Source organism: Ambystoma mexicanum, chromosome 5q, assembly GCF_040938575.1.
Source record: "Ambystoma mexicanum isolate Mex_15411 chromosome 5q, UKY_AmexF1_1, whole genome shotgun sequence".
NCBI lineage: Eukaryota > Metazoa > Chordata > Amphibia > Caudata > Ambystomatidae > Ambystoma > Ambystoma mexicanum.
In genome coordinates this window covers 1,055,918,460-1,055,945,897 of record NC_090933.1, presented here as the reverse complement: position 1 = coordinate 1,055,945,897, position 27,438 = coordinate 1,055,918,460, and the positions used below count along the sequence as shown (strand labels likewise).

At 42.7% G+C, this 27,438-nt stretch overlaps 1 protein-coding gene across 4 annotated transcripts in view; it reads right to left on the bottom strand.

The window, feature by feature from the left end:
- Window positions 1-27,438, bottom strand: part of COL14A1 (collagen type XIV alpha 1 chain) — a 699,289-nt gene that overhangs the window by 315,187 nt on the left and 356,664 nt on the right. For all 4 annotated transcript variants that reach the window (XM_069621559.1, XM_069621558.1, XM_069621560.1 and 1 more), the window contains 2 exons: window positions 26,082-26,153; window positions 22,112-22,254 (listed from right to left, as the gene is read on the bottom strand). In XM_069621559.1, coding sequence (XP_069477660.1) covers window positions 22,112-22,254; window positions 26,082-26,153 — 215 coding nt within the window. The remainder of the gene's footprint in view (window positions 1-22,111; window positions 22,255-26,081; window positions 26,154-27,438) is intronic.

The following is a 27,438-nucleotide window of genomic DNA, read 5'->3' as shown; positions in this document are numbered from 1 at the left end:
AGAGGGAAGAGAATTGGAGACCGGGAGAAAAGCAGTCCCCGTAGAGAGTGCAGGATGAAAGCCAGATTTATTTGAACAGAGTAAGGAATGAGAAATATGGAAAGAATAGACTTCAAAGTAGAGGACTTTTTCAAGAGGTTTAGAAAGGAAAGGGAGAAGAGAGGTGGGATGATAATTTGAAGAATATGATGGATCAAGTGAAGGTTTTTTAAGAATAGGGATTATAACATGTTTGAAGCTGGAGGGAGGGAAAGGAAGGACGGCACAAGGAAAGGTTAAAGAGGCAGGTGAGGTAAGACATAATTAGAGGGTAAATTGATGGAACTAGGGCTAAGGGACTAAATTCAAGAGGAAAGGCCATAGGATGTGCCCAGTCCAGGAAGGAAACTGTGCCAGAGTCTGTACGGTGAGAAAAGGAGAAAAAGTCCAGGGAAGAACTGAAAGGTGGGTGAAGGGGCAGGCAAGGTTGGGGGTAGAAGAGGACTGAATAAAGGGGAACCTCAAAGAAGAGACTTTAGAGGTGAAGTAGATGTGAAATAGGCAGTGACACCAGTGGAAGAAAGTGGAGAGGAGATAGAGGGGTTAGGAGGACAGGGAGCAAGTATTTTGCTATGGAACTGAAACAGGAGTTGGAAATGATGAGCAGGGGATGCAGTAAGAAAGAGAAAATAATGTTTCTCTGCATGAGTAATGAATTGCAGGTAGGATGGAGAGCAGAGAGGCTGGCAAGATCATTAGAGATGTGGGTTTTCTTCCAGCAGCATTCAGCTTTGTGAAGAGAGGACCTGAAGGAAAGAAGGGAGGGGGATAGCCAACCTAGCAGGGTTTTCCGGAGGGGGAGAAAGGATGGGAGGAAATAGTGTGAGTCAAGAGTAAGAAGATGACTATTGTGCAGTGTAGAGGTAGCTTGGTCAGAAGAAAGAGTTGGACAATGCTTGATAGATTGTAATGAGGATTAAAGAGAAAAGATGAATTGGGAGTTTTTTCAGCAGCGCAGGACCCACTGTAAAACTAAGGATGAAGAAGGAGTAGGAGCATCAGAAGAGGGAAGTGAGGGGAGAATGAAAGCATGAAGTGACCATAACATCATTGCGTAGGACAGGCACACATTCATTGGGATGAAGTAGAAAATATAGTCAAGCGAGGACTCAGACATATGAGAAGGGGGGAAAGGGACATGGCTAAGATGGAAGCAATCGAGAAGAGGTAAAAGAGAGGAGGAGAGTGAGTGGTAGAAAAATGAAGGTTGCAGTCACCAAGAAGGCACAAGACTGAATAAAAAGGTAGAAGAGGGGGACAAATGGGATCTGAGCTATAGGCTAGAGGGATGAACATGTAGTCTTTATACTATAAGAACGGTCAGAGAAAAAGGACTGGGAAAGGAAGAAAAGTGATATTCAAAGGAAGGAAAAGAAGGAAGAGTAGTTATAAGGGAGCAAGAATTCAGAAACAGTGATATAACATGACAGCACCACCTTTACCATTAAGGCAAGGAGTATGGGAAAATTCAGGTAAAAGAGAGGAAAGAGATGCAGGGATAGAAGTATTGAAAGGAGTGAACCAAGTGTCTGTGAGACAGAAACATTGCAAGTCAATTCTAAGAAGAGATCAAGAGTAGAGTGGGATACATTACAGATAGAGCCGGCATTCCAGAGGCCTAAAGAGACAACTGATGAATGAGAAGAAGAAATTGTGGATAGATAAGATTAGATTGGATTAGATTGGTTATGTGATCGGGGAGAGGGGGGAGGAAAACATTCTAAAAGAGTGGAGGACTGGAATTACGGAGGACATAGGGAGGAAGAAAGAACAGAGAAGAAATGAGAAGGAAGGACCATTACGAGTAAATGAAAAAGGCCTGTGTGGAAGAAAAGAGGACAGTCAAGAGAAGATAGAAAATGTGCCAGCAGTGTAGCATATAAGAGCCAAGCGCAGCACAAAGAGAGAACAAGAATGCTCTTAGATGGGCTGCCCTTTGAGAAGGACGCCCAAGGCGAGGAGGCCCATGAATGAATGAAAATAAGAACGCTATGATGCCACGTGACCCAACGAGTGGGGGGCCACAATGATCAGAGGAAAGTAAGGGCGGAAGCCGTGTTGCTGTGGGAGGCTCCTCGAGTGATGGACCTCAGCTCTGATGAATGGAAGCACCTGCACAGCAAAAAATCGTCAGGGTCCAGAAGCTGAAAGAAGGTCCCCTGCCATGTAATACGTCGTTTGAGGTTCTGCGATGGTCTGCAATGGTTTCCCCCATTCTTAATAAATCTTGCATGTCAAATTTCTTTTAACATTTTAACGCTATTTCATCTTTATATAAGGATAAATGTGTTTAATAATTCACAATTTGGACCTATTTTTAAAATTGTATTGGATGAGCTCCCCTGGACATCCCCCCAAACCCTATTTAGGAGCATTGTTCTTGCTCCCTACCACCCCTCGCACAGTGTAATATGCGGCGATGCCTGAAAACATTTCCAGGGCCCTCTTTAGAACACAGTCCACCCTTACAGCGTCTGGACATAAGTGCTCCTTGTTCTTGTTGACTGCAGAATGTCCTCTGTTTGGTTAGTTTTTTACTTCTTCCCTGTGGGTTAGCCTTCAGTACATGGGGGACATTGCTGGCCTCTTATAAACCGCCCCCCCCATGACAGATTGTTTATTGCTTTGCACTCCTGGAGTGAAATATGGGGCCTCATTACAAGTACAGCGGTAACCCTGCCGGTGCTACCGACGTGTTGCTGCCAAACTCCTAAAGTTTTAGCACCGCCTGACTTCCCGGTGCCAACGGGAGATTCCAAGTCCGGTAGCCCGGGAAGTCAGGTGACGGTAAAATGCAAGTCCCCATTCCCGTAGAGTCCCATAGTACTCTATGAGAGTGGGGACACGGAAATACCGGCACTGTTGCTAATTTTTCTGGTGCTTCTGTAACCGGTCTGCCTATAATGGCCGCTGTGCCTGGCAGGGTCAGACCTGTTGGGCACAGCGGCTCTGGCAGGCAGACTCATAGTTTGCCGGTCTGGAAACAAGGGTGCCGGTGAGCTTACTATATATATGTGAGGGGGAATTGACTTTTTGGGATCCATTAATGCACATAGTCATGAATGCAATGGAAAAACGTTCATAACACTGAATTCACTCAGGATGGAATGTGACATTATTTATTTATTTATTCCATTTATAAAGTGCACAAACTACCCAGAGGCATTGAGGCGCTGCTACAGGTACAAGTCAGGTAAGCGTTGCTTGTTATGCAGTTCGCTCGAGATACACCGATAATGAGAGCATAGGATCAAATACCAAAGACAACAGTATTATCATGCATGTTAGTGCAGGGTACAAATGGCAGATACAGGTCTAGTGGATTGGTGGGATGGGCTGTAGAGGGAGAGAATGCAAGTTATGTGAAGAGCTGTGTTTTGAGTGCTTTGAGGAATAACCAGTAAGATTTCTCAGCTTTAAGGCTTTAAGGGGGGGGGGGTAGGGGTACTTTAATGCTATTAGCAGCCCTGCTTTTTTAAAGGAAGTCAGCACTGAGCATTGCATGCTTCGCATTACAAACTACAATCAAAGATGGCCGCCAGGCAAAGAGTGAAGGGCGTAAGTCTCTTTACTATTACCAGAGCTGAACCTCAAGTGGGACGCTGAGAAGGAGGTCATGACGGGGAGCACTGGGAGGTAAGTGAGACCGACAGCGGCAATGAGAGAGGTTGATGAGTTGTGGTAAGATGGTGTATACTAGTGGGGATGACGAAGGGGGAGAAAAACAGGCCCAGGAATGAGGCAGAGGGTACAAGCAAGTGGCAGTAGAGACATGAATGAAACGCAGGCTTATACCAGCAGTTCAAACCCACTTTCCAAGCCTTGTGATTGGCTGGTAGCACCCCCCAGATGCTAACAATGGTATTAGCATCCAGGCTGTGCTTAGAAAATAACAAACTACTGTACTTAATTGCACAGACACAGATTTCCAAACACATGACTAGAAAAAGGGAGCAACATTTGCTATGCTTGCTGAAAATCAGCAACCCCTCAGCTCTGTCAGACACTCACAGCTCAGGCTAGATTCAGCTGGGCTGCAGCCAAATGTTGGTGTGGTTCTCTCGAGTAACGTGAAAGGTAGGGTGGGCCAAGCTCAACATTTTCAGTTCACCATTGAAGACAGGTAAATGGACGTGTCTAAGGTCTGACATTGATGTGGCTCGTCATTGAGGCGCCCCAGCTCTAAACGTGCTATTCGCTAAAGCATTTTAGGGCAAGCAGGTTCTGTTGCTTGCTTTGGTAGGCAACACACTGCGTTTTGCCCTCATGCTAAAATGCAATGGAAACCTTGCTCTGTAGTTTAGTGCACTGTTAAAGGAGACAGCTGTAGTAATTAAGGCCACCAAAGAAACCCCAATGAAAATGGGCAGAAGATCCCTAAGGAATACTATTATGACTTCAAGATTGAATAAAGACTGCAGTGTGGACCAGGGGTGAAAGCACTGTAAAAAAGCAACTCATGAAAAGGTACATTTAGAACAAGAAATATTAAAGTGAAGTTTGACGAATCAATGGCTGATGGTTACATTTGGAGATTCTCCAATTGTGTCGGAACCTACAGAGTTTATGTTATGTTATTCAATATTTATACTGCGCCCATCCCCCCTGTGGTGGTTGTATAGCACGTGGCCTTGTGGGACAGCAGTCATATTTTGACCCCACCAGGGTGTCGCCAGATCTTGGTCTGTGAGTATGAAAGAAGAGAGTGGGAGGAGAGAGAATAGGAAAGGGGGATTAACCTCCTTTCAGTACAAGTTAGTTAGTGTTCAGCACAAAATGAAGAAACTATACTATACAGATCTGTATGGTGGACAATGCATGCAAATATACATTTAGTAACCATAACCAACTTTAGTGGGCGTGCCTATTTAACTCTGTTCGCGCGCGCACCGTGCGCGCGCATCCGTGGAAGCCCCTGAAAGTCCCGCTTTGCCGCTCCGCCGCTGCGTTGGGGCGTATGGGGAGGGCTCTTATAAATTATTTTCTTTTTCTCTTTTTTTTTAAATTGCAGAATTTCTTATGCTATGTTATTCTTTCCACGCCTTTATTTTCCATTTTAAGTGTTTTAATGTGTTAAATATCTCTGGTTTCCTTTTAATTATTAAGTTGTGCTCGAATTAGTGAACAGCACACAAACAATAGCACAAACGTTCACATTATAATTTATTACTCATATAGTTCCTAACATATTTTTGATCATGACTGATAAAAGGGGAAAGATCTATAAGTTACGCACGGACATGCCATGTCCATCACGACTACGTGCGTTATGTGACTTATCGCATAAAGTTAGCCCTCTCCTAACTCCGAAATCAGCTCGCCCTACTACAAAAGGACCTCAGTCGGATAAACGAGCTGGGAAGAAACGTACCCGCTACAATACTCCGGCTGGTGATATCCGAGACTTTGGATTCAGAGCATTGCATGTGAGTCGTTTGATGGCGAAAATGCCGGAATTAGCCAATTTAAGCGTCTCAAACGTAGAGGCTCAACCTTTACTTGTTAATCAAGAATGCTTAGCTAATAAACAACCTTTAATGAGCTCCCCCACAGCATTAGACTCTAATGTCAGTAATAAAGGTTGTGAGCAACCATGCAATATTTCCTTATCAGACACCATGATATTGCAAAATGCCCGCACAGGCAATGCCCCAAACATATTGGATAAATCAAAAAGTATCATCAATGAAGTGGATGATGCTGTAATTGATCTTTATTCGTCGCACTCATGCTTCTCGGCCAAGGATGATAGTCTTGATCTTTCCAAATCTCCTACCTTATTCCAGAATCAAAGTACTTCTGAAATTGAAACTTCTATTTCATTTATACCTCCGACCCCAAGAAGGCCGGATCGAGCTAACTCTGCTATGACCAGAGAGTCGCTCTTGAAAAAATCTCCAATAATAACGTTAGAAATGATGAATATTGCCATAACATCTCTTGCAAAACTATTTGAAGTTCTTGATACCAAAGTAAACTCGATTCTGGACAATTTTAAAAACAATGCTATTTGGCAAAAATCGATTGCTGACTCCTTGGCTCAGAGGCAGATGTTTGAGGAAAAAGCTGCTTTGTTAGCATTTAATCAAATACCTGAGCTTATATCTTCACTCAAAAGGGTCACAGATCAATATGGTTCTTCAAACAGTCAATGCTTAACTGATAGACTTGCACCAACTTTAAAAACTGCTGTCCCTTTTGTAGAGGGCATCATTCGAGAGATTCCACCGAGGGTTCCGGCTGCAGTGCCCTCGCGGCTTACGAAATCCATCGAAGAATTACCTTTGACGCTCTCTCCTAAAGTACTTCCTATAGTAACATCTATTGATGAATCATGCATACCGACTTCTGCTAAGATACTTCCCACTGTTGAAAGCGCACAAGTACATAAAGAAGCCTATATGATTTTTGACAGAAATTTTAAGAAACAAAAATGTGAACCTATTATAAATGTGAAGAAAACAAAAAATCAAAAATCTAAAAAGGTATCATCAATTGGTCAGACTGAACAGTTTATTAAGTCTCTCTCCATATCAGTGAGTGGTCTAAGATTGGCCTCTAATGCTATAACTAAAAAATACACTAATTTGGCACAGGAGAAAAAAAGATCTATCAATGACAAAAGGAGGGACTCCCAGGTAGATCTAAATCACTCTCCATTAGACGAATTGGTTAAGGTGGTGGAAGGATGTGATAATGAGTGTGCAGACTTACCTGCTGAGGAGCATTTAATAGAACCAAATAAGCCTGACATAGAAAACAACTCTGATCGCCAAGGATCTTTATCCCCTTGTGCGGAACTTAGGAAAGCTGTGGATGATTATATGTGTCAACACCGACCAAGTCCGGTTTTGTCACATCCGTTGATGAAATCTAATCTTTTCCTGAATAAAAGTCCAACACAGTGCTCTGAAACTGCTGGTTGTTCACTTGTCTTGCCACTCCGAGATGGTGCAGTTGGTATAGGTACAAAGAATCCTTCTGACATTTCAACAGTACCGGCATTACAGGCAAATGTACAAACTGATATTTTATCTTCGATTAGGGATTGCTTAATGGCCCTAACCATAGAACAAAAGACACTTAAATCTGCCATGAAATTGTCTGCCTGTGATTATAATTCTGACCCCTCATTAACTGCAGATCAGAAAGCTAATGTCAGAAATGTTTCATTTCAGCTCCCAGCAGCAATTGAGAAAACAAACTCTATACAAGAAACCCCACGCACTAAGAAAATGGTCCCAATGACTTCGGGTAGTGGAAATAAAAAATCTCCTCATTTATATTCGATTTTTCATAGTTGTCGAGGTGGTTCCTTCCCGAAATACACTATGAACAGAGGGAGCATTTTGGAAATATTCTCTGATATCCCAATGTTGGAGAGTCTTGCCTCAGGAGACATTGATAGGATTGAATTCCCTGATGAAAATGATTTAACTGTCTCATGTTTGTGGATTAGATCTCGGGCCATTTTTAACATCATATGGTCTGCGAGGTTGGCGCTTTTTAAATTAGGATTCAAATTAATCCCTACTAATGGTGAAAATCATCCAACTGAAGACATGCAATTTACAGAAAGAATAAGAGCTGTGGGATCAACTCCTGCAATTCTGCCAAAAGAAAGCACATCTTCTGTAATCCAATCGAATAGTTGCTATTGTTGTAAAAATGCATAACTAGTATTTGATGAGTCATGCCCTCTTACACACAAAATTAGAATTTTGAGTTGGAACACCAGAGGGCATAAGCACTTATTGAACAACCTGAAATGCATATTAACAAATTTTGACATAGTGCTTCTGCAAGAGACTTGGTTTACGATTTCTCCATCATGGGATAATCATCATATTCATCTGGTTCCTGCGATTAAAGGCCTGAAAGGTAGACCAATGTCTGGTCTAACAATAATTTCTGATATTTCAACTGTAACCAATGTAGCTGATTGCCCCTCTCCGAATTCCTACATGCAATGGTCTGTAATTCTAATTCAGGACATAAAAATCGCAATTATTAATTTATATTGGAATCCTGTAGCTATTCTAACGTCTATTTTTCTAAAGGATCTCAATGCCATTATAGAAAGCATTGCTGCTACTCCTAACATCATGCATATTATTCTGGCTGGAGATCTGAATATTCATCTTCTTATGACGTCTAAAAAAGGGAATTCGGAACGGGACTCTCAGTGGCTTTCTTTTGTAGAAACTTGGGATTTGTTAATGTTGAATGGTGCATTTAAAACTGATATTCCACCTTCTTACACTTGGTCAAGTGGACAACACAAAGCAATTATCGATTATGTCTATGTAGACAGAGTACTATTCAGTCAAATATCCAAGTTTCTTGTCTTACCCTCCTTGGATAGTGATCATATGATGCTGACGATTGAATTCTCTGTCCATACTCAGAGTAATTTGCAGGACCGTCAACAGCTACTAAAAAGTTTGAAGATCAACACACATCTGAATAGGCTACATTGGACAAATCCTGACTTAGAAGCGTTGGGCGAAGATTTGATTAATGATTATCACCTCCTTTCAGAGAAAGCATTTATTCCATTAGAATATTATGATAAAATGCATCTCTTTGCCTCCTCTAGCACAATTGTGCATAAAACGAATAATAATACTCGTCCCACCCATGTATTTGATCAGTCAATTAGAGATAGAAAATCTTTATTTCGCAAACAAAAAAGACAATCCTTGCTTTTACCGCAGAAATATCGCGATTCAGCTCTACGTAGAATAAAAACTGACTATAAAAATTGGATAAGAGCGCATAAAGCAAGCATGTATCAAAAAGATGGTGAACAGTGGCTTCGAGTAGCTCAGATAAAAAATACCTCTCAGATCTGGAAATTAATTAACTCTGGCACAACATGTTCACAACTCTCATCTCAAACTAATGGTGTATCGGAGAAATGCTGGGTTGAATATTTCACAAACATGTATGATTTACCATCAAATAACAGCGAACAAGAGCTACCGAGATTTGATGGTTCCCCTTTCTTTTTAAAGTTTGATATGGACGACATACTATTCTATATTAATAAGGCAAGTTCATCTAGAGCCCCGGGCCCTGACAGTCTGTCGAATTACACTCTAAAACTGAATCCGACTCTATGGGCTAAAGTTTTACACGCTGTTTTTCTTTCTATCCTGGTGAAACAAAGCATTCCTCCATCTTGGTGCAAAGCTGTGATAGTCCCCATTTACAAAAAGGGGGATCGCACAAGCCCAGCAAGCTATCGCCCAATAGCATTGCTAGACGCACCTGGGAAAATTTTCTCCAGAATTATTTTGCGGGACCTCAATATTTGGTTACATAATGAAAACAGACGTGACCCTTTTCAGACGGGCTTTGTAGCGGGGTTAGGTACTGCTATCAATATAACTACACTCAATGCTATTAAAGCAGCATATGCAATGAAACAACAATCTCTCTACTTGGCATTTGTCGACTTTCGAGTCGCCTTTGATTCAGTTGATCGACAATTATTATTTGATAAAATGTCGAATTTTGGTTGCCCAACATCACTTATTTCATTAATAAAACTATTACACACTGATACAACAATGCAAGTCAAATTGAACCTAGACGGGTTGTTATCTAAAACCATTCATACTAAACGCGGCCTAAACCAAGGCTGCATTCTTGCTTCAACCCTGTTTAATATGTTCATTTTTGACCTAGGCGTAGATTTTTTGAAGGTAATTAATGATGCACCTAAACTCGGCAAGCAAATCATCGCATGGCTTCTTTATGCGGATGATTTGGTCCTCATTTCACAAACACTGAGTGGACTTCAGTTACTTCTTAATCAGCTAGAATGCTTTGTTGTTAAGAATAATCTCACAGTTAATTTGGAAAAAAACCAAGTTATGGAACTAAGAAATAATCATCTGAAACTTCGGAAACACAATGATTGGGTTTTGTTTAAACAAAAAAAAGTTGATGAATATAAATATCTTGGTGTAATGTTCAGCATCTCCAGTGCAAACAAACCAGAACAAAGTAGTTTGAGTAGAAAACTATTATCTCTAATCTCGCAGGCCAATATACTTTTAGCTAAATTTGGTTAATTCTCTTGTTCTCATGTTCTTACATTTTACCTACAAAAGGTAATTCCCATTATGACTTATGGGGCTGAAACTTGGACACCCCAAAAACGAGAATATTGGGACAGAATTGAAGCTCAATTTTGGAAAAAAACCGTTAATCTACCGAGCTCGACACCTAATGCTCTACTGCGGTTTGAATTGGGCACTCTCTCGATGCATATTCAAGCAGCCTGGAAAAGATGCAATCTTTTACGGAAATGTCTTTTGGGACTAACTACGAACAGTGTGCTGGCAGTACTGGCAGACTATTTGTTACGCTCTCAACAACCATTTCCAAGGAATTGGAGAACTACTGTGTTGGATAATTTGAGTGAAGCAAATATATCACTGGAACTGTTATTGCAGACTCCAAACAGGGCAAAATTGAAATTGTATACATTTGACTGGCAATGCACACAACAAAAATGTTTAGCATTAAAAGACTTTGATAGAGCACTATTCGGTCATAAGAAATTCCGACAGGCGGCTGACTATTTATCGAAATGCCCCTCAGCCATACTGAGAAATCAGATCTTAAGGTTTCGGTTAAATTTGTGGCCAACAAATCAAATACTGTTGAGAAGAGGTCTAATTAAAGCAGAAGTTGCACACTGCCGATTTTGTAAACTTGTTGAGATGGAAGAGACTCTTAAACACTTACTGATTGTATGTGCTGGTCTAAAAACACAAAGAGAAATGATTATCCATAAACTCACTCAATCACATTATTTAACTCGTTCTGCCGATGAGTTATGGTATGAATTGTTTGGTACATCTAAAATCTCAATAAGAATAGCTACTATGCAGTTTTTAAAATCAATACTGCACCCAGCTGAATCTATAATTATTCCTTAATGCCGAAACATCGTGTTATAGTAATGCAAACTCGGCTAAAACTGAATTCTACGGTGTGTGGCTTTTGAATTATGAACTGATTAATTACTACCATTGTGAATGTAACTATTCGATGAGCATATTTTAGAATTTTTTTTTTTACCTCATCATTCCTTTATTTTTAAACATTTGAAATTGTTGTGCATTCAAGTATTTTGAAAATTTGTGATGGGAATGCAGATCATGGTGATTGAAAATGAAAACTATGTATTTTAATGAATCAATTTTCTAGAAAAGTTTTTGTTTTGAAAGGTTAAATTTCTTTGACCAACCAAAATAAAATTAAAAAAATAAATAAATAATTGAAAAAAGACTTCTTAGTAAAGTCGTAAGGTGAACTGTTGTGTAATTGCAAACAGCAAGTTTGTGAAACTGTTAGATATTCGAGACTTTACTCCATTGACTGCTTTTTTTAATTCAAACTGCTGTTTCTGGCAAACCATCTTAATAAAACATAATTATAAGGACATTTTTCCTAAACTAAGCAAAATGTTTTAAACAAGCAGGCGTTTATGAGGTACAGTACACAGGAAAAATAACTCCATAAAAATGAAAACTACTGATAAAAAGAAGTAAAAATAACATTTACTGAAGATAAGCTCAAATAAATAAAGAACATTTCAAATTCTGTTTCCGTTATTTTAAATAACGAGCCTTGTTTTAATCCTTGATTAAAAAATCAACAGATCCCCCGCCCCCCCCTCCCCCAAAAAAATAAAAAACAATTCTGGCCAGGAGCATTATTGTCTACAGCAGAGGTCTTCAAACAGTATATAGATTGAAGGAAATGGCAGGGGCGGCTCACATGGTCGGACTGGAGTATAAAACTGACTCAGGCACCAATGAAAAAGTGGCCCGGAGTTGCAAATGGATATTCATTCCTTTAGTCACAGACTGTTTAAATAGTACCCAATGGGGTGTTGTTTGTTAACATGTAAGCGAATTGTGATGTTTAAAGAATATTTGTTAAGCAACAATGGCCAAAACTAATATCTGCATAGTGAAGTAACTCATCAAATTGGCCCACATTGGCCAAAAAAGTGGCCCTTTTGATTGGCCCAGACTAACATTTTGCATTTTTGGTACGGTCATTGCCCTATTGCCCTATAGGCTAGTCCGAGCTTGGCAGCTCATTCATAATGGGAAAGGGGCGTCCACCCAGTGTCCCCCTCACCCATTATGGAGGAGCCGAAGAGCCAGCCCAGTGAAACACTGACCCTCCCCCAGCTGCTCAGAGGATGTGAAGGTAGGACAGGTGCTGGGGCCAGAGGTGAATTTCACATAGAGCATGGCAAGTGACCACCCTAAACAGCCCCCAAGTCAATTAGATTAAAGGCTTGTGATCCACCACCAGCAAAGACTCCTGTGCCACCTAAGCAGCACTTTTCTCATTCCGAGACCTATTTTCATCAGACCCCAAATCAATCAGATGCCATTCTGCTGCCCACCTTCAGCGCAATCTCTAAAATCTTCACCCGAGAAGCACTTCCACTTTTCGGAGGCCAGCACCTGTTCAGGTGACCAGACCCACCTCCTCATTCCTCAACTTTGGTACCCACTCTCCCTTAAACCTACCCTGATTGTATCCCACCGTTACACTGACAACATGCTGGATGGCTCTGTGTGCACAAATGCTCTCATTTCAGTTTTCTTGTCTATTTTACAAAGCTAGCAACATCCTTGCTCATCAGTGCCCGGCTCAATACATCCGGGTCCACTCATCATGTCATTCCCTGTGCCCCTCTCCTGCACTAACCTTACTGTCCCACGCTTGTCCCGTGCCCCCTCTCGCTTGCTCTACTTCTCACAAATTGCTGTGATACTTTGCAACCCACTGACCATCACACCCAAATCCAGACCACTCTTCAAATTTCAGTTTACATGCCTCCTACTGGCCAAAAAAGGAGCACACATGCCCATATCCCATCATCCTTCCCTGACCCTACCACTCCCCCGAGTCCTGAGAAATAGTGTAATTTTGTATATTTGTATAGTTCTCTGCTATAGGCTGCAGCAAAACCCCTGCTAGGTCAATGTTACCTTGGTATATGACCTGTTCTTAGTTTTGGCTATTAGGTGTCGCTGAACGCAAGGCAATAGCAAGAGCTTGCTGAACTTACAATTCTAGCATATGTTTGTGGGCACCTGTTTTGCTTTTAAAGATTTGACAGGCAACCAATACAGGCCATGGATAATCCTTTGTTGATTATATCTCAAAATTAACTTCAAGTAGGACCTGCCAGGATGTTTTTTTAATGGCACATTCAGAATTGGGTGGGTAGATACAAGGATCCAATACTGCAAGGTTTGGCAGACATCAGAATCAATACCAGTGGGTGCTTAGTACTTTGTATATCATCAAGGCCATCAATGGACATCTTTGCACCAGTCTAAGATTTGTTGGGGAGGGGAGCTATTACAACTGATGGATTCTCGATAGAGCATCAACCATTGAACTGATCATATCTCGTAGACTCTCAGCTTGCACTTGTACTTCAAATATTTGAAGGCAACCAGAGTTCCATTAGCCGGCACATCAGTATTTTTACAATACCTCCTTCCAGCGGCCTTTTCCAGAGAATTTCATGTTATTATTTGTCAGGGTTTTTGGGACACCATGAAGGCTCATTCCTTCCCAAGAGGATGATGAAAACTAAATTTGAGATGTTAAAAATGGACCTTAGGGAGGCGGAGGCGGGTTTTGCCACAATAAGTTATGTAAGTAGCTTTTATAAAGCACACATTTGTCAGTGGCATATTGGTGCTAAGGGAGCATAAGTAACAGAAGAACCTAGAAGAGCAGGGGTTTTAGGAGTCGGTGGAAGCCAAGGTGGTCGGTAGTTGCCCGGAGTGAAAGAGGCGAAGTGTTCCACAATTTGGCAACCATGACCGATAACGAGTGGCCGCCCCTCCGGCCTGTCGAAACCTAGGGATGACAAGAAGCCAGGCGTCGCCTGACCTAAAATGACAGCCAGGTTGATAGTGCTGGAATTTCTCCCGCAAGAATTCTGCTCCCACACCATAATAAACACGCTGGACAATACAGAGGGATTTGAAAATAATCCGCCTCTGAACCAGTAGCCAATGGAGTGAGCGCAGAAACGGGGAGATATGAGCACCATAAGGAGTATTGGTGGAAATACGGGCTGCAAGATATTTGCAGTAGTTGCAACTGGTCGAGAATGTAAGCCGGTTGGGCCAAAAAAAGAGAGTTGCAGTAGTCGAGCCAGCTCAGCACGAGGGAGGAGACCACAAGAGGACAGACGTTAGCAGGGAGGAAAGGCAGAACTTTCCTTAATACCCTTAGCTGAAAGTAGCCCGCTTTACATATCAAGCTAACTTGGGCTGTAGCTGATAGAGGTTCTGAAAACATGAAGCCCAAATTTCTCCCCGAAGAGACAGGTGAGGGACAGGGGCCAAGCTCCGGGGGCCACCAAGCAGAGGACCAAGGTGATAACAAAGCTGGAGCAGCAAGGGGGGTAGGAGAAGAGGGACCCACCACCAACAGCTCTGTCTTGTCCCCATTAAGCTTCAGCCAATTGCTACCCATCCAATATCTTGGTGGACAACTTAGCAGCTTGCCCGGGAGCTAAGAACAAGATGGATGTCTTCATTGTGCAAAATGTGTAATGGGATGTATTTCCCAAATGGCAGCTTGACAGGAATGTGACGAGAAGGCGGGTAGGCTTGTACCAAGTAGGCTACAGAGGTGCACAGACTCCAGGAAAGTGGAATAAATTATATCCAAGGTGGGGAGGGTGTTGATTGGGAATGTGTAAATCCATTGAGGTTTCTGTGAATGCTGTGAACGGTTATACTAGGAGAAGGACTGGATGTCAGAGTAAGCAATAGCTGTTTCTTAGAGGGTACTGTGTTAACATGCCTACCAGGCAGCAGGCTTAGAACATAGACTTGGATGTAAATGCAGAGAATTGAAAGAATGCTATGGGCCTAGTGGGAAGAGCTTCTTTCCAGATGGGTTACTCATATATTTGTATTGTACATTTGTGGACATGTTGATCCTGACACTTCCAAAGGTTTTTAAAGAGATGTTGAGAAGGAATGCAACCCCGGACTCCATGCAGCTGACTAATATAAAGGCTAATCGACAAGTAAGAGAAGGGCCAAACTAAGTGTAAAAGATTACCATTCAATAGTCTTACTCAACATGGACATTAAGCTACTTGCAATGGTCTTTGTGTTACGTGTGAAAAAGCTTATGCCTGGACTGCTTCGTGACAAATAATTATGACAGTCTTAGAGAGCTTATCGATGCTATCCATCTAAAATCAACACAAACCAGTGGCACCCATCAGTATTGATGCTGGTGTTTGTATCTAGTGAGGGTGTTCTGTAAATATGGATTTGAAGCTAAATTCTTGTACCTGCTCTCAGCCCTGTATAGTAAAATTGTGGTTCAGGTGTCTGTTAATGGTGTTTTGAGGAATGACGGAAGGGTTCCCCAAACTGCCTCTTTTGTTGAACATGTCTATTGCGGCCCTGGCGGCAACAATCAGGAAGCATGAACGCATACCCTTGTCGCAATTCAAGAACAGTAGTTTGAAGGTACTGCTTTATGGAGATAACCTTATAGTATTTCTGACAAATCCCAGGTCATCTGTTTAAAACGTAGGGGTCTTTTGGTGCCATCTATGGACTAAAGATCAATAATGTTAAGATAGAGGACTTCCATAGCCCGAACATGACACTGGGCAATGTTCAAAGATTGTGTAATTAGTTGATCAAAGGCAGGTTTCACATATTTGGTAATCAAGATTTATTGAGCTATGAAACATATCCTGGCAAAAATGATTGAGCAGAAAATGTGTGAAATTGCCAGTGACTCTAGGAGATGGGAGAGGCTCAATCTGACTGCTTGGGTATAATAGGAATGATAAACTGAAAATGCAATTCTACCTGTCTTGTGTATGTGTTCAGTGTGCTTCCCCTACATTCAGCTGCACATGATGTTTAAAAAATGTATGACATGTTCAGTGGGTTCCTGTCAGGGGACATGTAAGGATTCCTATGTCTGTCCTGAAAATGAGTGTGTAAAATGGTTGTTTATGATATCCTGACATTGTCAAGCATGACAAACCCTTTACACCTTCGTTAATATGATATGGTCTTAATAAAATCACGTTTTTACTCACTTCCTGTGGCCATCTTGTATCAGCCCTATCTCCAGCTGAAGACCACAAGATGCTCCTCTGGGAACACCAATCGGGAAGAAATTGCCTCATCCCAGCAACACCAGGGACAATATCAGAGAGACCAAATACTGATGGACTAGGCGATCAGGTCATGAGAGCGTGTTTCATCCCTTCAGTTTTCTGGCTTCACTTTCTGTCTGGAACTTCACTTCCAGCTGCCATCTTGGATCAGTGACATCACTTCCTGTGGCCATCTTGGATCTGTAACATCATTTCCTGTGGCCATTTTGGATCTGCCCTACCTCCAGCTGAAGGCCACAAGATGCTCCTCTGTGAACACCAATCAGGAGGAAATCTCCTCATCCGAGCAACTCCTGGGACAATATCAGAGAGACCAACCACTGATGGGCTAGGCAATGAGGTGGCAAGAGTGTGTGTCATCCCTTCTGAACTCTATTGAGGCATCCAGCTAGGGGCATCCCAGTTAACGGTGCAACAGTGAAGGGTGAAGACCAGCTGTTGACCAGCTTCTTTGCCTATGAGCCTTTCCTTTGCTGTGTCCTGTTAATTGTCGGTAAGTGCACATTATTGTTTCTTTTCAGCTTCACCCTCACCATGCCCTTCTCATGCCATCTCTTTCTTTCCCTTCTACTTCTCTCTTCACTCTCCTCCACTCAGAACCATATCAACTCTCTTCCCATCCCTTCCCCTCAATTCCACTACTCTTTCTATTCACAAAACGTACCCCAACCTTAACTTCCATTTCACATCCTCTGCTTGTATCTTCTCCCAGCACCTCTCTATTTCTCAGACTCAACACGGCTATGCATCTACATAGCACTCTCTACATATTGCTCATTGAAATGCACAGTCTGTCTGCAATAGAACATCCTTTACCTCTGACTTCTTCCTTTCTGATTCTCCTTCTCTTTACCTATTTACCCTTACTGAAAACTGGATCCCTCATCTGACTGTTCAACCGTTGCTGTCCTTCATGACCCTGCCTACTGGCAGGGGTGGTAGTGTAGGACTGTTTTTATTCTTCACGTTTTCTATCGTTCCTACTCCCCTATCTTCTGCTAATTATACATCATTTGAATACACTATCTCCACAATCACTGTCCCCTATGGCATACATATTATCTCACTCTCTGGTCCGGTAGGTCAATTTTTGACCACACCTCCCAACTAATTGACTCTCTCCCTCCTGATCACCACCTCATTGTAATTAAGGATTCAACCTCCCCTCTCTCTCTGCTGCTCTATCCAGTGACTTTAACTCTCTTCTACTGAACTACTCACTCTCTTCTGTCCACTCTGTGCTCAACCAAACAGAAACTTCCTTGACCTCATTCTGATCTCCTCTCAACTCTCAGTCTCTAATGTCTCCACTGCCCCTTCTCCCTCTGATCACTCGATCATCTTTGCCTCAATCTCCTCTCCTGCTTCCTCCTCACTTTCTCCATCTACTACAACTATTACAAAGCACAGGTTTCCCTCCTACACTACTCTCTCTCCTCCTACGCTGAACTCACATTTCCATCCACAGAAGAAGCCTTCACTAACTTTAATACTGCTCTTTATGCAGCATTTTTAACTCACTTCCCCTCTTAATACACTCACTCCTAAATTCCCCCCTCCACAACCCTGGATTACACCTCTCATCTGCACCCAGAAAACAACAATGCGGAAAAGGCTTTGTACCTGGCAAAGCTCAAGACACTCCTTTGACCTCCTACTCTATCTGACTGCTTTTCAGACTTATTCCTCTACTCTTGACTCTGCCAAATGTGACTTCTTGCTCTCTCTCATTTTGTCTCAATCCTCCAAATATCTCTTAACCCACTTCTCTCACCACCTAAACCCACCTCCATCGCCTCTACTCTTGCTGCAAATTATCTTGCTCTCTACTTTGCATCTAAAATATCAACCATTCAAAATGTCCTCACTAATTACCGTCTAGCACCTCCTCCTGCTCACTTTTCTCCACCACTCCTACCCTCCTCTACCACTATTATGTCTTCCTTTGCCCCCACCAACCCAGATAAGATTATTGCTCTACTCTCAAGGCTAATCCTTCCCGTGCCCCGGCTGACCCACTGTCCCCAAACATTGTGAAGCAGATAGCTCACAGTGTTGCTTCACATCTTAATTCCCCCTTCAACTCCTCTCTTGACAATGCCACTTTTTCCTCATCCTATAAAACAGCTACTGTCACCCCCTGCCTTATGAAACCTGGTCTATATCCTAACTGTCCTGCCAACTTTCGCTCTGTCTCTCTTCTTCTAGAGCAAGTAGTATTCAGTCGACTCACTGATACCTGTTCAATGTGCTGTCTGACCTCTGCATACTACCAAGACAGTTCTCCTCAGTGTCAGCAACTTCATCTCTTCCTCTTGGCATTCAAACCTTTAATCCCTTCTTTCTCCTCAACCTCTCTGCTGCCTTCAATACTGTTGACCACTCTGACCTTCGCTTTACATTATCTCTCCTTGGCATCAGAGGTAAGGCCCTCACTTGGTTTGCTTCATGCCTTTCCCTCAGACACTTTCAGGTGTCCTGGAACACCCTTAACTCTCCACTCACCCCTCTTAATGTTGGAGTTCCCCAAGGGTTTGTCCTTGGTCCACTTTTCTATACTTCAGCTCTTGGTGCCCTGATCGCCCATCACGGTGTCTCCTATAAATGCTTCACTGTTGACACTAGATCTTCCCCTCCTTTTACTCTTTATCCAATGAGCTGTTGTTAAAAATGTCAAACTGTCTCTCTGCCATCAAATATTGGATGGTGTCATACTCACTCATGCTCAACTCCACCAAGACTGATGTTCTCTACTTTCCAGCCAAACACCCTATCACTTCCTCTCCGCCTCTTCTTCTCTTCTCTCCTCAAAACCTTCCTTACTCCACTTGTAAACTTGCTGTCATCTTTGACCCATCACACAACTTCTCCAAATCTGCCACTGCAGCCAGACTGAACCTCCTCAATAACAGAAAAATCTGTCACCTTCTTCCTTTCAATACTGCTAAACAGCTAAACTCCTCCTTCCTTAGTCCCTTCTAGATCTGACTACTGTGCCAGTCTCCTCTATGGCCTTCCCAACTATGCTTTTTCACCTCTGGACAAAGTCCTCAACTTCGCAGTCCACACACTTTTCAACCTTTCTCGCTTTATCTCTATCTCCTCTGCCCGACGCCAGATTGGCTGGCTTTCAATGAAACAAAGGGCTAAGGATAAACTTCTTCTAGTCATCCTCAAAACTATCCATGGACTCGCCCTACCCCACCTATCTGCTCATTGCACTTGCTCCTCTCCTCCTTGCTCATTAAGATCATCCTCAGCTCACCTCCTTGCCACCACTTGAGGCCCCTGTGCTTGCTCTCATTTCGGCTCACTCTCTCTCTCCTCGCTTTCTTACTCGGGAATGCTCTTACTCTTCCTCTCTGTACTACTCCAACTATACCACTATTTAAATCCAACCTCCAATCGCTCCTTCTTTATGAAGAAGCTGTTTCCTAGCACTCTACACTACTGCAGCACCCTGTTTTCCTCTCTCCCTACCCTTCATGGACAACCCTACAGCTCTTTTCCATAACTATTCCATCCTTATTTCAGCACTTTTTCCGCCATCCCATTCCTATATCATTCTGTCCTTGTCAGTGGTTTATGTTTCCACCTTCCCATGCAACATCTGTCTTCAAGTCACATGCTCTCATTCCATTGTAAAGGGCCCATGCCCACCATGCTGTTATCAATGGTAAATGTTTTAAGGGTTTTTGTGCCAAAAATACATTGCTTCCCTTGTGATTTATATTAATAAATACATTTATTTTAAAATAAATATATAGAAAACACCATGATGAAGTCCATTGGAGTTTCCTGTCCCCTTCAACACCTGGCACCAGTGTCCAATAATTGTAACAACTGGATGACAGACAGAACTAAACATGAAGACATATTCAGCAAAAAGAGTCTATGGTAGAGTTCAGAGAAAAAAAGTGATCAACTAACACTTCGCTCATGTGAGAGGTCAGTAATGCCAGGTGGACAACTGCTTGTATTTTTCTCAAGATCAGACATTTTATTAAGGAACAAATTGGCAAATACAATCTTGCTAATCCTACTATTTCAGTGGATTTCCTACCTGGTTTGAATGCTAAGGGAATAACTCTTATCATAAACAAACTGGCCCTCACACTAAACAACAATACATTTAAAGAAAATCATAATCAACATAAAAGAGAATAAGCAGCATTTAACCAGTATTTTGGATGACCTTCACCTATCCTGGGTAGATCCATTCCACAGGGTTTTTCAAAGTCAATTCTCCAAATGTGCAAAGGAAAAGAAAAGTCTTGAACCAGTTCTTATGAGTTCCAAGTCAATACAAAAGTTCATCAAACAAAAATCCACTGGTAACAATTCTTCAGCTTTCAGTTGAAATGTTGCCCTTCCAAGTTCAACCAAGAAAATAGCACTGACGGTTATCCTGGATGTCTTCTCTCCAAGATTAATAACCACAGTACAAAGATTAGGTTAACAACTTCTTCAACGTCTTTATTGGAGGGGGAAGGTCTGAGTTGGCACAAGCAGGCGTTATTAGGTTTGTTTGGTCTCTCTGGCAGGCTTCAGTTCCTTTTGCTAGGAATACTTTTATGTGTATTATTTGCGATTGTAACTGAGTAAAGACGTGAACTGCAAGGTCGTCAGTTGTATATGTTGTATGTTTCAGAAAACAATAAGAATAGTTAATTTAAAAAAGTGATGGAAGCACCCTCCATTGGTGAAATAATGAAGGGTGGAGGGTTAGATGCAGAATTGTGAAAACGATTTTAATAGAAAGGGTGCCGAATCTATGGGGTAACTTGCAAAAGAAAACCTAGAGCTAAAAAATGCATTCAAATGGCATAGGATGGGAACTAAAGCACAAAGTGAACGCAGGTAAAACTGGGCAACTGTGAATAAAGGGCATGGAAGTAATCAGGAGACCGGATGTGCAGGTCCTTTTCTTCCATCAAAATCTATGCTTCTATGCTTGTTGTCCTTAGACATTGCAGATACATATTTCATTATATATTTAATCAAGTGCTTCGAAACCAGGCACCACAGCATCCATTGTTGATTGGCACTGGAAAGATCGGGAGGGGAATAAGAGTGTGCGAAGGGAAGGTTGGGGAAATGAGGTGTCTGCAAGCACATGTGTAGCTGGTTGATTAGCCACACCTTTAGGGGTTTCCTGAAGTGGGGTAATAGGGTGGCTTATTCCATAGTGTGGGTGTCACCACTTAGATTCTCTGTCACCTCTGCTGGGTGTGCTCGAAGTATGAGAGTCCCACTGCTGAGAGCAATCAAGGCCATGTACCCTGTCCTGTCTTGGGAGTGGGCCCAACTCAGTATGCATGCAGTGCGCTGTGAAACTAAATAAAGCGTACATATGTTTGGCACACTTTTCCCCCAACTGCTGCTAATTCAGTTGGTTCAGGGACACCCACTTCTGCAAAAAAAAGAAACGCTCATCTGTATTACTTGATGCCCTCTCTGTGCCAAGCATGGATCTCTACATGGGTAAAGTGTTAGTCTCCGACATGAGGTCAGACGGCACTTTCTAATTTCGAATCTGGCATCAGATGCTCTATTAGAACAGAACATTATCACATTCGATTTTTATGTAAATTGGCAAACATTCTACACACACACCCAAAGGTTAAAAAAGAAATTCCAGGGAGACCATCCCAGGGGAATCCAGGGTTCGGCTCCTGCTACCTAAATAAAAGCGCTCATCCTGTCAAATTATTTTAAGAAAATGGAAGCATAAGATTAAAATGTAATGCAAGAATTGAGTAAGACAGCGCATGCTAGAATAGTAAAAATGTGATATGTAGCACAATCAAGATACACAACACGATTGTCTCACACACAGCTTACCGTTTCTTCTGCACGGCCGCCATTTACAGATACATAGGTCACTCGATAATTCCGGATATTGGAGTCAGAAATGTGCCATTTTAAGTGTAGGCTTGAAGTTGTTTCGTCGTCGATAACAAGATTTCTTATTCCAGCTCTTGCGACTAGAGAAGCAAAGAGGTAGAGCCAACAATATCAATAGAGAAGGCTGTTATCACTCCCCAAATACACTCTACCCCCCGCAGCTCTCTCCTCTTGTGCTAACATGTCGTGAGGGATACGCCCAGCAGCAGAAACATATCTTGGATAATATTGATAGAAGCGCCGTCTGTTGGGATGAAAATGGCAAGTTGCACAGGGGGGTGCAGAAGAGTGATGGGAGGAACACCAAAGCCACCAGCACAGAAATGGAAAGGGCATAAAGCAAATAGGTGCCAAAGGTGCACTACAAAACCTGGGGCAGATGCCCAAGAGCATGGGGAGTAAGAAAAAAAAATAAGCCACCAAATCATTAAACCTTAATAAAAAATAAAATGCTAGGAAATGATGTTAGGATATGTCGTAGCATGTCCTATTTTTCAAATCATTATTTTGACACATACCGTCCTTTGTGTTTCATACCATTTTGTATTGCGAATTATGAATATGTCTATGACATCCTGTTTAACTCCCTATTACCTGCCACTGCCAATGCGGTGGTTTTGCACCACAGATGATGTTTCATTTCTCCTCCCATACTATTTGCAAACGTTATTCATGCTTTCTGGTCATCATTTCTGATCCTTTCTCCATTGGAGAATTTTCTGTCCACGAGTACAAACAAGCTGAATTTGCCACCCCAAATATACATTCACTCAGCATGTCCTCCTACCCAAACATTATTACTTTAAGTTGGGATGATTTCGCATAGCATTCGTGAACCACAAGTGGCTTCATGGTTCTGTGTAAGTACTGATCTAAACAAACACATCGCCATTTTAGGGGTCCTTGTCGAAATTCACCCTTTTATTAAAGGATCAGGGAAGAGCCAAGTTGCCAAATGATGATGAATGGGGCGCTAATCCTCTACGACTTGCCTGCCCGGTGGAAAGACTGACACCATGTTGGTTATTACAACCCAGGCGGTAACCGTGCCTGTGAGAACAGGCACGGCTGCCGTAGGTATTCATTTTTTCCCGGCGCCCAGAAATGGGCAATTATCGGGTCATTACGGCCTTGCCGGACCCGGTATTTGCCCATTCCTGGGCGCCAGATTTTTTTTTCCCCATTCCCATATGAGCCCCATTGGGCTCAATGGGAATGGGGAAGCCGGATGCACAGACACCGCTATCAAAGGTGCCTGGGGATCCAAAATGCTCTGCTCGCGGGTGCCGGTACGGCCTCTGCACATCATCCAATGCTCTTTTTCTGCCCAACCTTTGTTTCTGCTCCACCTCACCCTTTGCCGGCTCATGGTCATTCTTGCCACACACCACAGAATGGCACCCCTGTATCGATTTACAGTACAAAACCCAGAATTCCACTGGCTGGACATTGAGTTCTCACTTCCCTTCTACAAGTGCCCTGGAGTTTCATACCCTACACATATTGTCTTACGCATTGCCAAAACCCAGGCTTTTAACAATAATATCTGTGTCATGTCAATAAATATTACCTCATAAAAAATCATGCAGTTCTAGCCACCACTCTTGCACACAAGTGTTATTTGCATCACTTTTCATAAATTCACAACTTCAACTCCAATATATACAACATCAGGAGAGCCCTCCCCTGTGCTTCCCCACTACCCCCCGGGCTAGTCCAACACATAGGGCACCTGCCAACCCATCAACATAGACACCCTCGTCACCCTTGCTACCAGAACAAAAACCTGCACACTTCCTCGATGATGCATGCCCACCTTAAGCTGCCTCCAATTGCGTCACGACCCTCGCTCCCCACTGGCTCAACATCAACTCCTGTTTCTCACAACGTACTTTCCCCTCTGTACTCTAAAATGGACAAATCTGTCCTCCCCTTAAAAAAACATCTCTTGATCCCATGATTCCTGAAACGTACCGCCCCATCACTATCCTGCCATACCTCACAAGAATCATGGGACGCTTTTTTCACTACCCAATTACAACACATCACCACGAATAAATTATTCAAACCTTTCCAATATGGCTTAGGACCTGGACACAGCACTGAGACTGCTGCTCTTCACATTCTCAATGACCTCCACAACATCACAGTGAAAGGACATAGAGCACTGCTCATACTCCTCGAAATCTCTGGAACCGTTGACACCATCAACAAGACTATTCTACTCAACATCCTATCTCACAGGATGAAACTCTCAGGCATCGTCATCGACTGGTGCATCGCCTTCCTTACTGACAGGACACACTTTGTCTCCATGCCCCATTTTTGATTTGATCTCACCCAGTCAACTATGGGGTCCAGTAAAGCTCCTCTCTGTTTCCCCTTCTCTTCAACCTGTATGTTGAATCCCTTGGACAGACCCTTAATAAACACAACCGCTAATTTTGCAAATACGCGAATGACACAAAAATATAGTTCCAAATCTCCTCCCCCTCACAAACCCACATCCTCAAAAGCTGTCTCTCCACCATCATCACCTGCCTGGCCACCCACTTCCTCAAACACAACTCTTCCAAAATGGAATACCACCTTATCTATTCCCCAACTCACCCCCTGGAGCAAAGAATTTACCCCAGACAACCGACACATCCCTCTCTACACCTGTCAAATCCCTTGGCTTAACCATTAAGCCCCACCTTTCTTTCAAACACCCATAGCTGCTGTGACTAAAACATGCACTCTACAACTGCACCTCATATGTAGGATCTGACACATCCATCCTCCTGATGACATCTGCACCACGGTCCATGCACTAGTTCTCTCCAAGCTATTCTACGACAATGCACTCCTCACTGGACTCTCCAGCAGCACTCTTGCTCCCTGCAAGCCATAGAAAACTCAGCAGCCAGGCTCATCCTGCACCTCCACAAGCATTCATTCATCATCCCAACTCCCCCCTACACCAACGAATAGCCTTCAAAGGACTCAGTTTGCATTGTTTTCAAAGTCATCCACCTCAAAACCCCATCTAAACTTCACGACAAACTCAAACCCATCACCCACGCAAACGCACCAGACAAGCAAGCCCGCATCTCCTACACATTCCCCTCTGCAAACTAACATGCACACAGAGACAAAATGTACCCACTCTGCACCCAGGGCATGGACGGCCCGACCTCTTCACATCTGCACTGGACCCTCCATCCCCACTTTTAGTAAGAGACTCAAAACATACCTGTTTCCCCACGCATAACCCAGTCCCCCACCACCTTCCCTGCTAAAGCTTGTCTATCCTAATCAGTATATCCTGTCCTGAAAAAGGTTTTGTAGCTTCTGTTTCACCTCCCACTTTTTCAAACTTTGGACTTCCTAAAGCGCTCAGAGACTCAATGGATAGGTTCAGCGATGAACAAAATGCTAATAAATAAATAAATATAAAGCATAACGGGCCACCAGCTTTATATAATGTATAATTACTCGTTCCTTTCCACTGGAATCGCCTCCCTCTCTCCTTCCGCTCTTCTCCCTCCTTTCCTACCTTTCGCACTTCTCTAAATTCTTATCTCTTTCTTTCACCTCCCTAAACCTCCTACTCCCTCTCTCACTCTCGTCCCTCTCCACTCACGCTTAACATCTTCAATAATGTACATTGTTCCTTGTACTGTTTTCTAGTTTGATTCAATTGTTATATAATGCTTGCTCTGTTTTTTGCTTGTTCCTCTTGTAAAGCACTTTAGATTAAAGCGCTATATACATTTAATAAAATAAAATACAAAATATAAATATACTTATTTATTTATTACTTTATTGCGATTTCCAACACGCAAACATGTCTCTTCATTAGTTGGCAAATTCTTTGATTACTTTTTCTGAAGCAAGCTTAACTGAAATAAATGGCACTTGGTACCTGCTGTCACTGGCCTGAAGGTCGTGGTACTGGTGGTTGTCGTGGTGGCCACAGTTATTACCGTCCTTGCCACTGTGAAAAGATAAAATCCATTAGGCCCCTCAGGATTCAAGCATCTGCTGGTCTTCTGAAACATGTACCACTCATGCAGTTCTGTGAGTCACACTGAAATAAATAGCTGTTGAAGTGCCCGTTCCTTCCACAGGCCTTTCACAGGGCGCAGCCACACATGTTATTATTGGCAAAGCCATCAATGTCAATGAAGGGAATGCCTTCTGTTGTGCGATCAAATTAACCTCTCCCGAACATTATTTTTCTACAATAGTCTATGTCTGCTGACTTCTGAATGCATGCCAACCGCCTAAAGATACACCAACTGCCGGAACCAGGCAAAGAGGCGCTTGTAATTTGTCCGAGCGGCACTCCTGCTTCCCTCCCATTCCTAGGTTGCAGACAGGATGCGGAAATGGCATCCAAACTACTTTCTGCTGAGCGTATGTTCTTTCATAATAATAATCTCTTTCAAAAGGCACAGGTGGGCAGCACTAGTTGCCGCTTTCTCTGTGGAACTCAACGGATTTGCCCAGCAACTCTTATACTTCCTAACAGGGCCTGCGCAGTAAGGGACCTTGATGTCTATGTCAGTCACTGTGACAAAATGACTTCTGCCCTGCAGGAGTACAGAGATGAGTAGTGGCTAATGCGGCAACTCTGCCCCTGCACTGCTAAAACCAACAGTGATCCCAATCACAAAGGTTAAACGGGCAGAGGTACGAGACACACCTCCCTCGCCTTTTGTGGTAAAGTAGGCCGAGGGAAGGCTTTGCTCTCATAAGGGTTGTGAAAGTGAGCCTATAGCAACTCAAACAGCAAAAGTACAACAATTCCAAAATAAAAGAATGTCCAATCAAGGGTCTATAAACAATATATGCATACTTTAATAAAACAAATCAATCATACAATTAACTATTAAAAAAAACTATAAATACCCACCACTGTAAAAAGACGACAGATGATGCAGAGCGGAAATATGTAACCACTCTGGAGGCTTTGTCAGGGATGAAAACAGGCCAGAAATGCAAAAATGTGTTCAAAAGTATATGTTCCCAATGGGAATAAACGCAAAAGAGAATTACCCAGTCAGTAGGGCCCCAAAAGATGGACCAGAGGGACAGGATCACTTACAAATAACTGATTTCAATGTTAGGTGGTTCAACAGTGTCGCACCAAGCTTCGGATGGTTGTGCTTGTGGCTCAAACTGGATCCGAAGGTGTCGAGTCGCATTGGTTCAAGGCGGTTAGTCAGCGTTGAGTCAGGTTCAAGCGGGTGCTCTGTGTGATTTGAGCGATGCAGGTC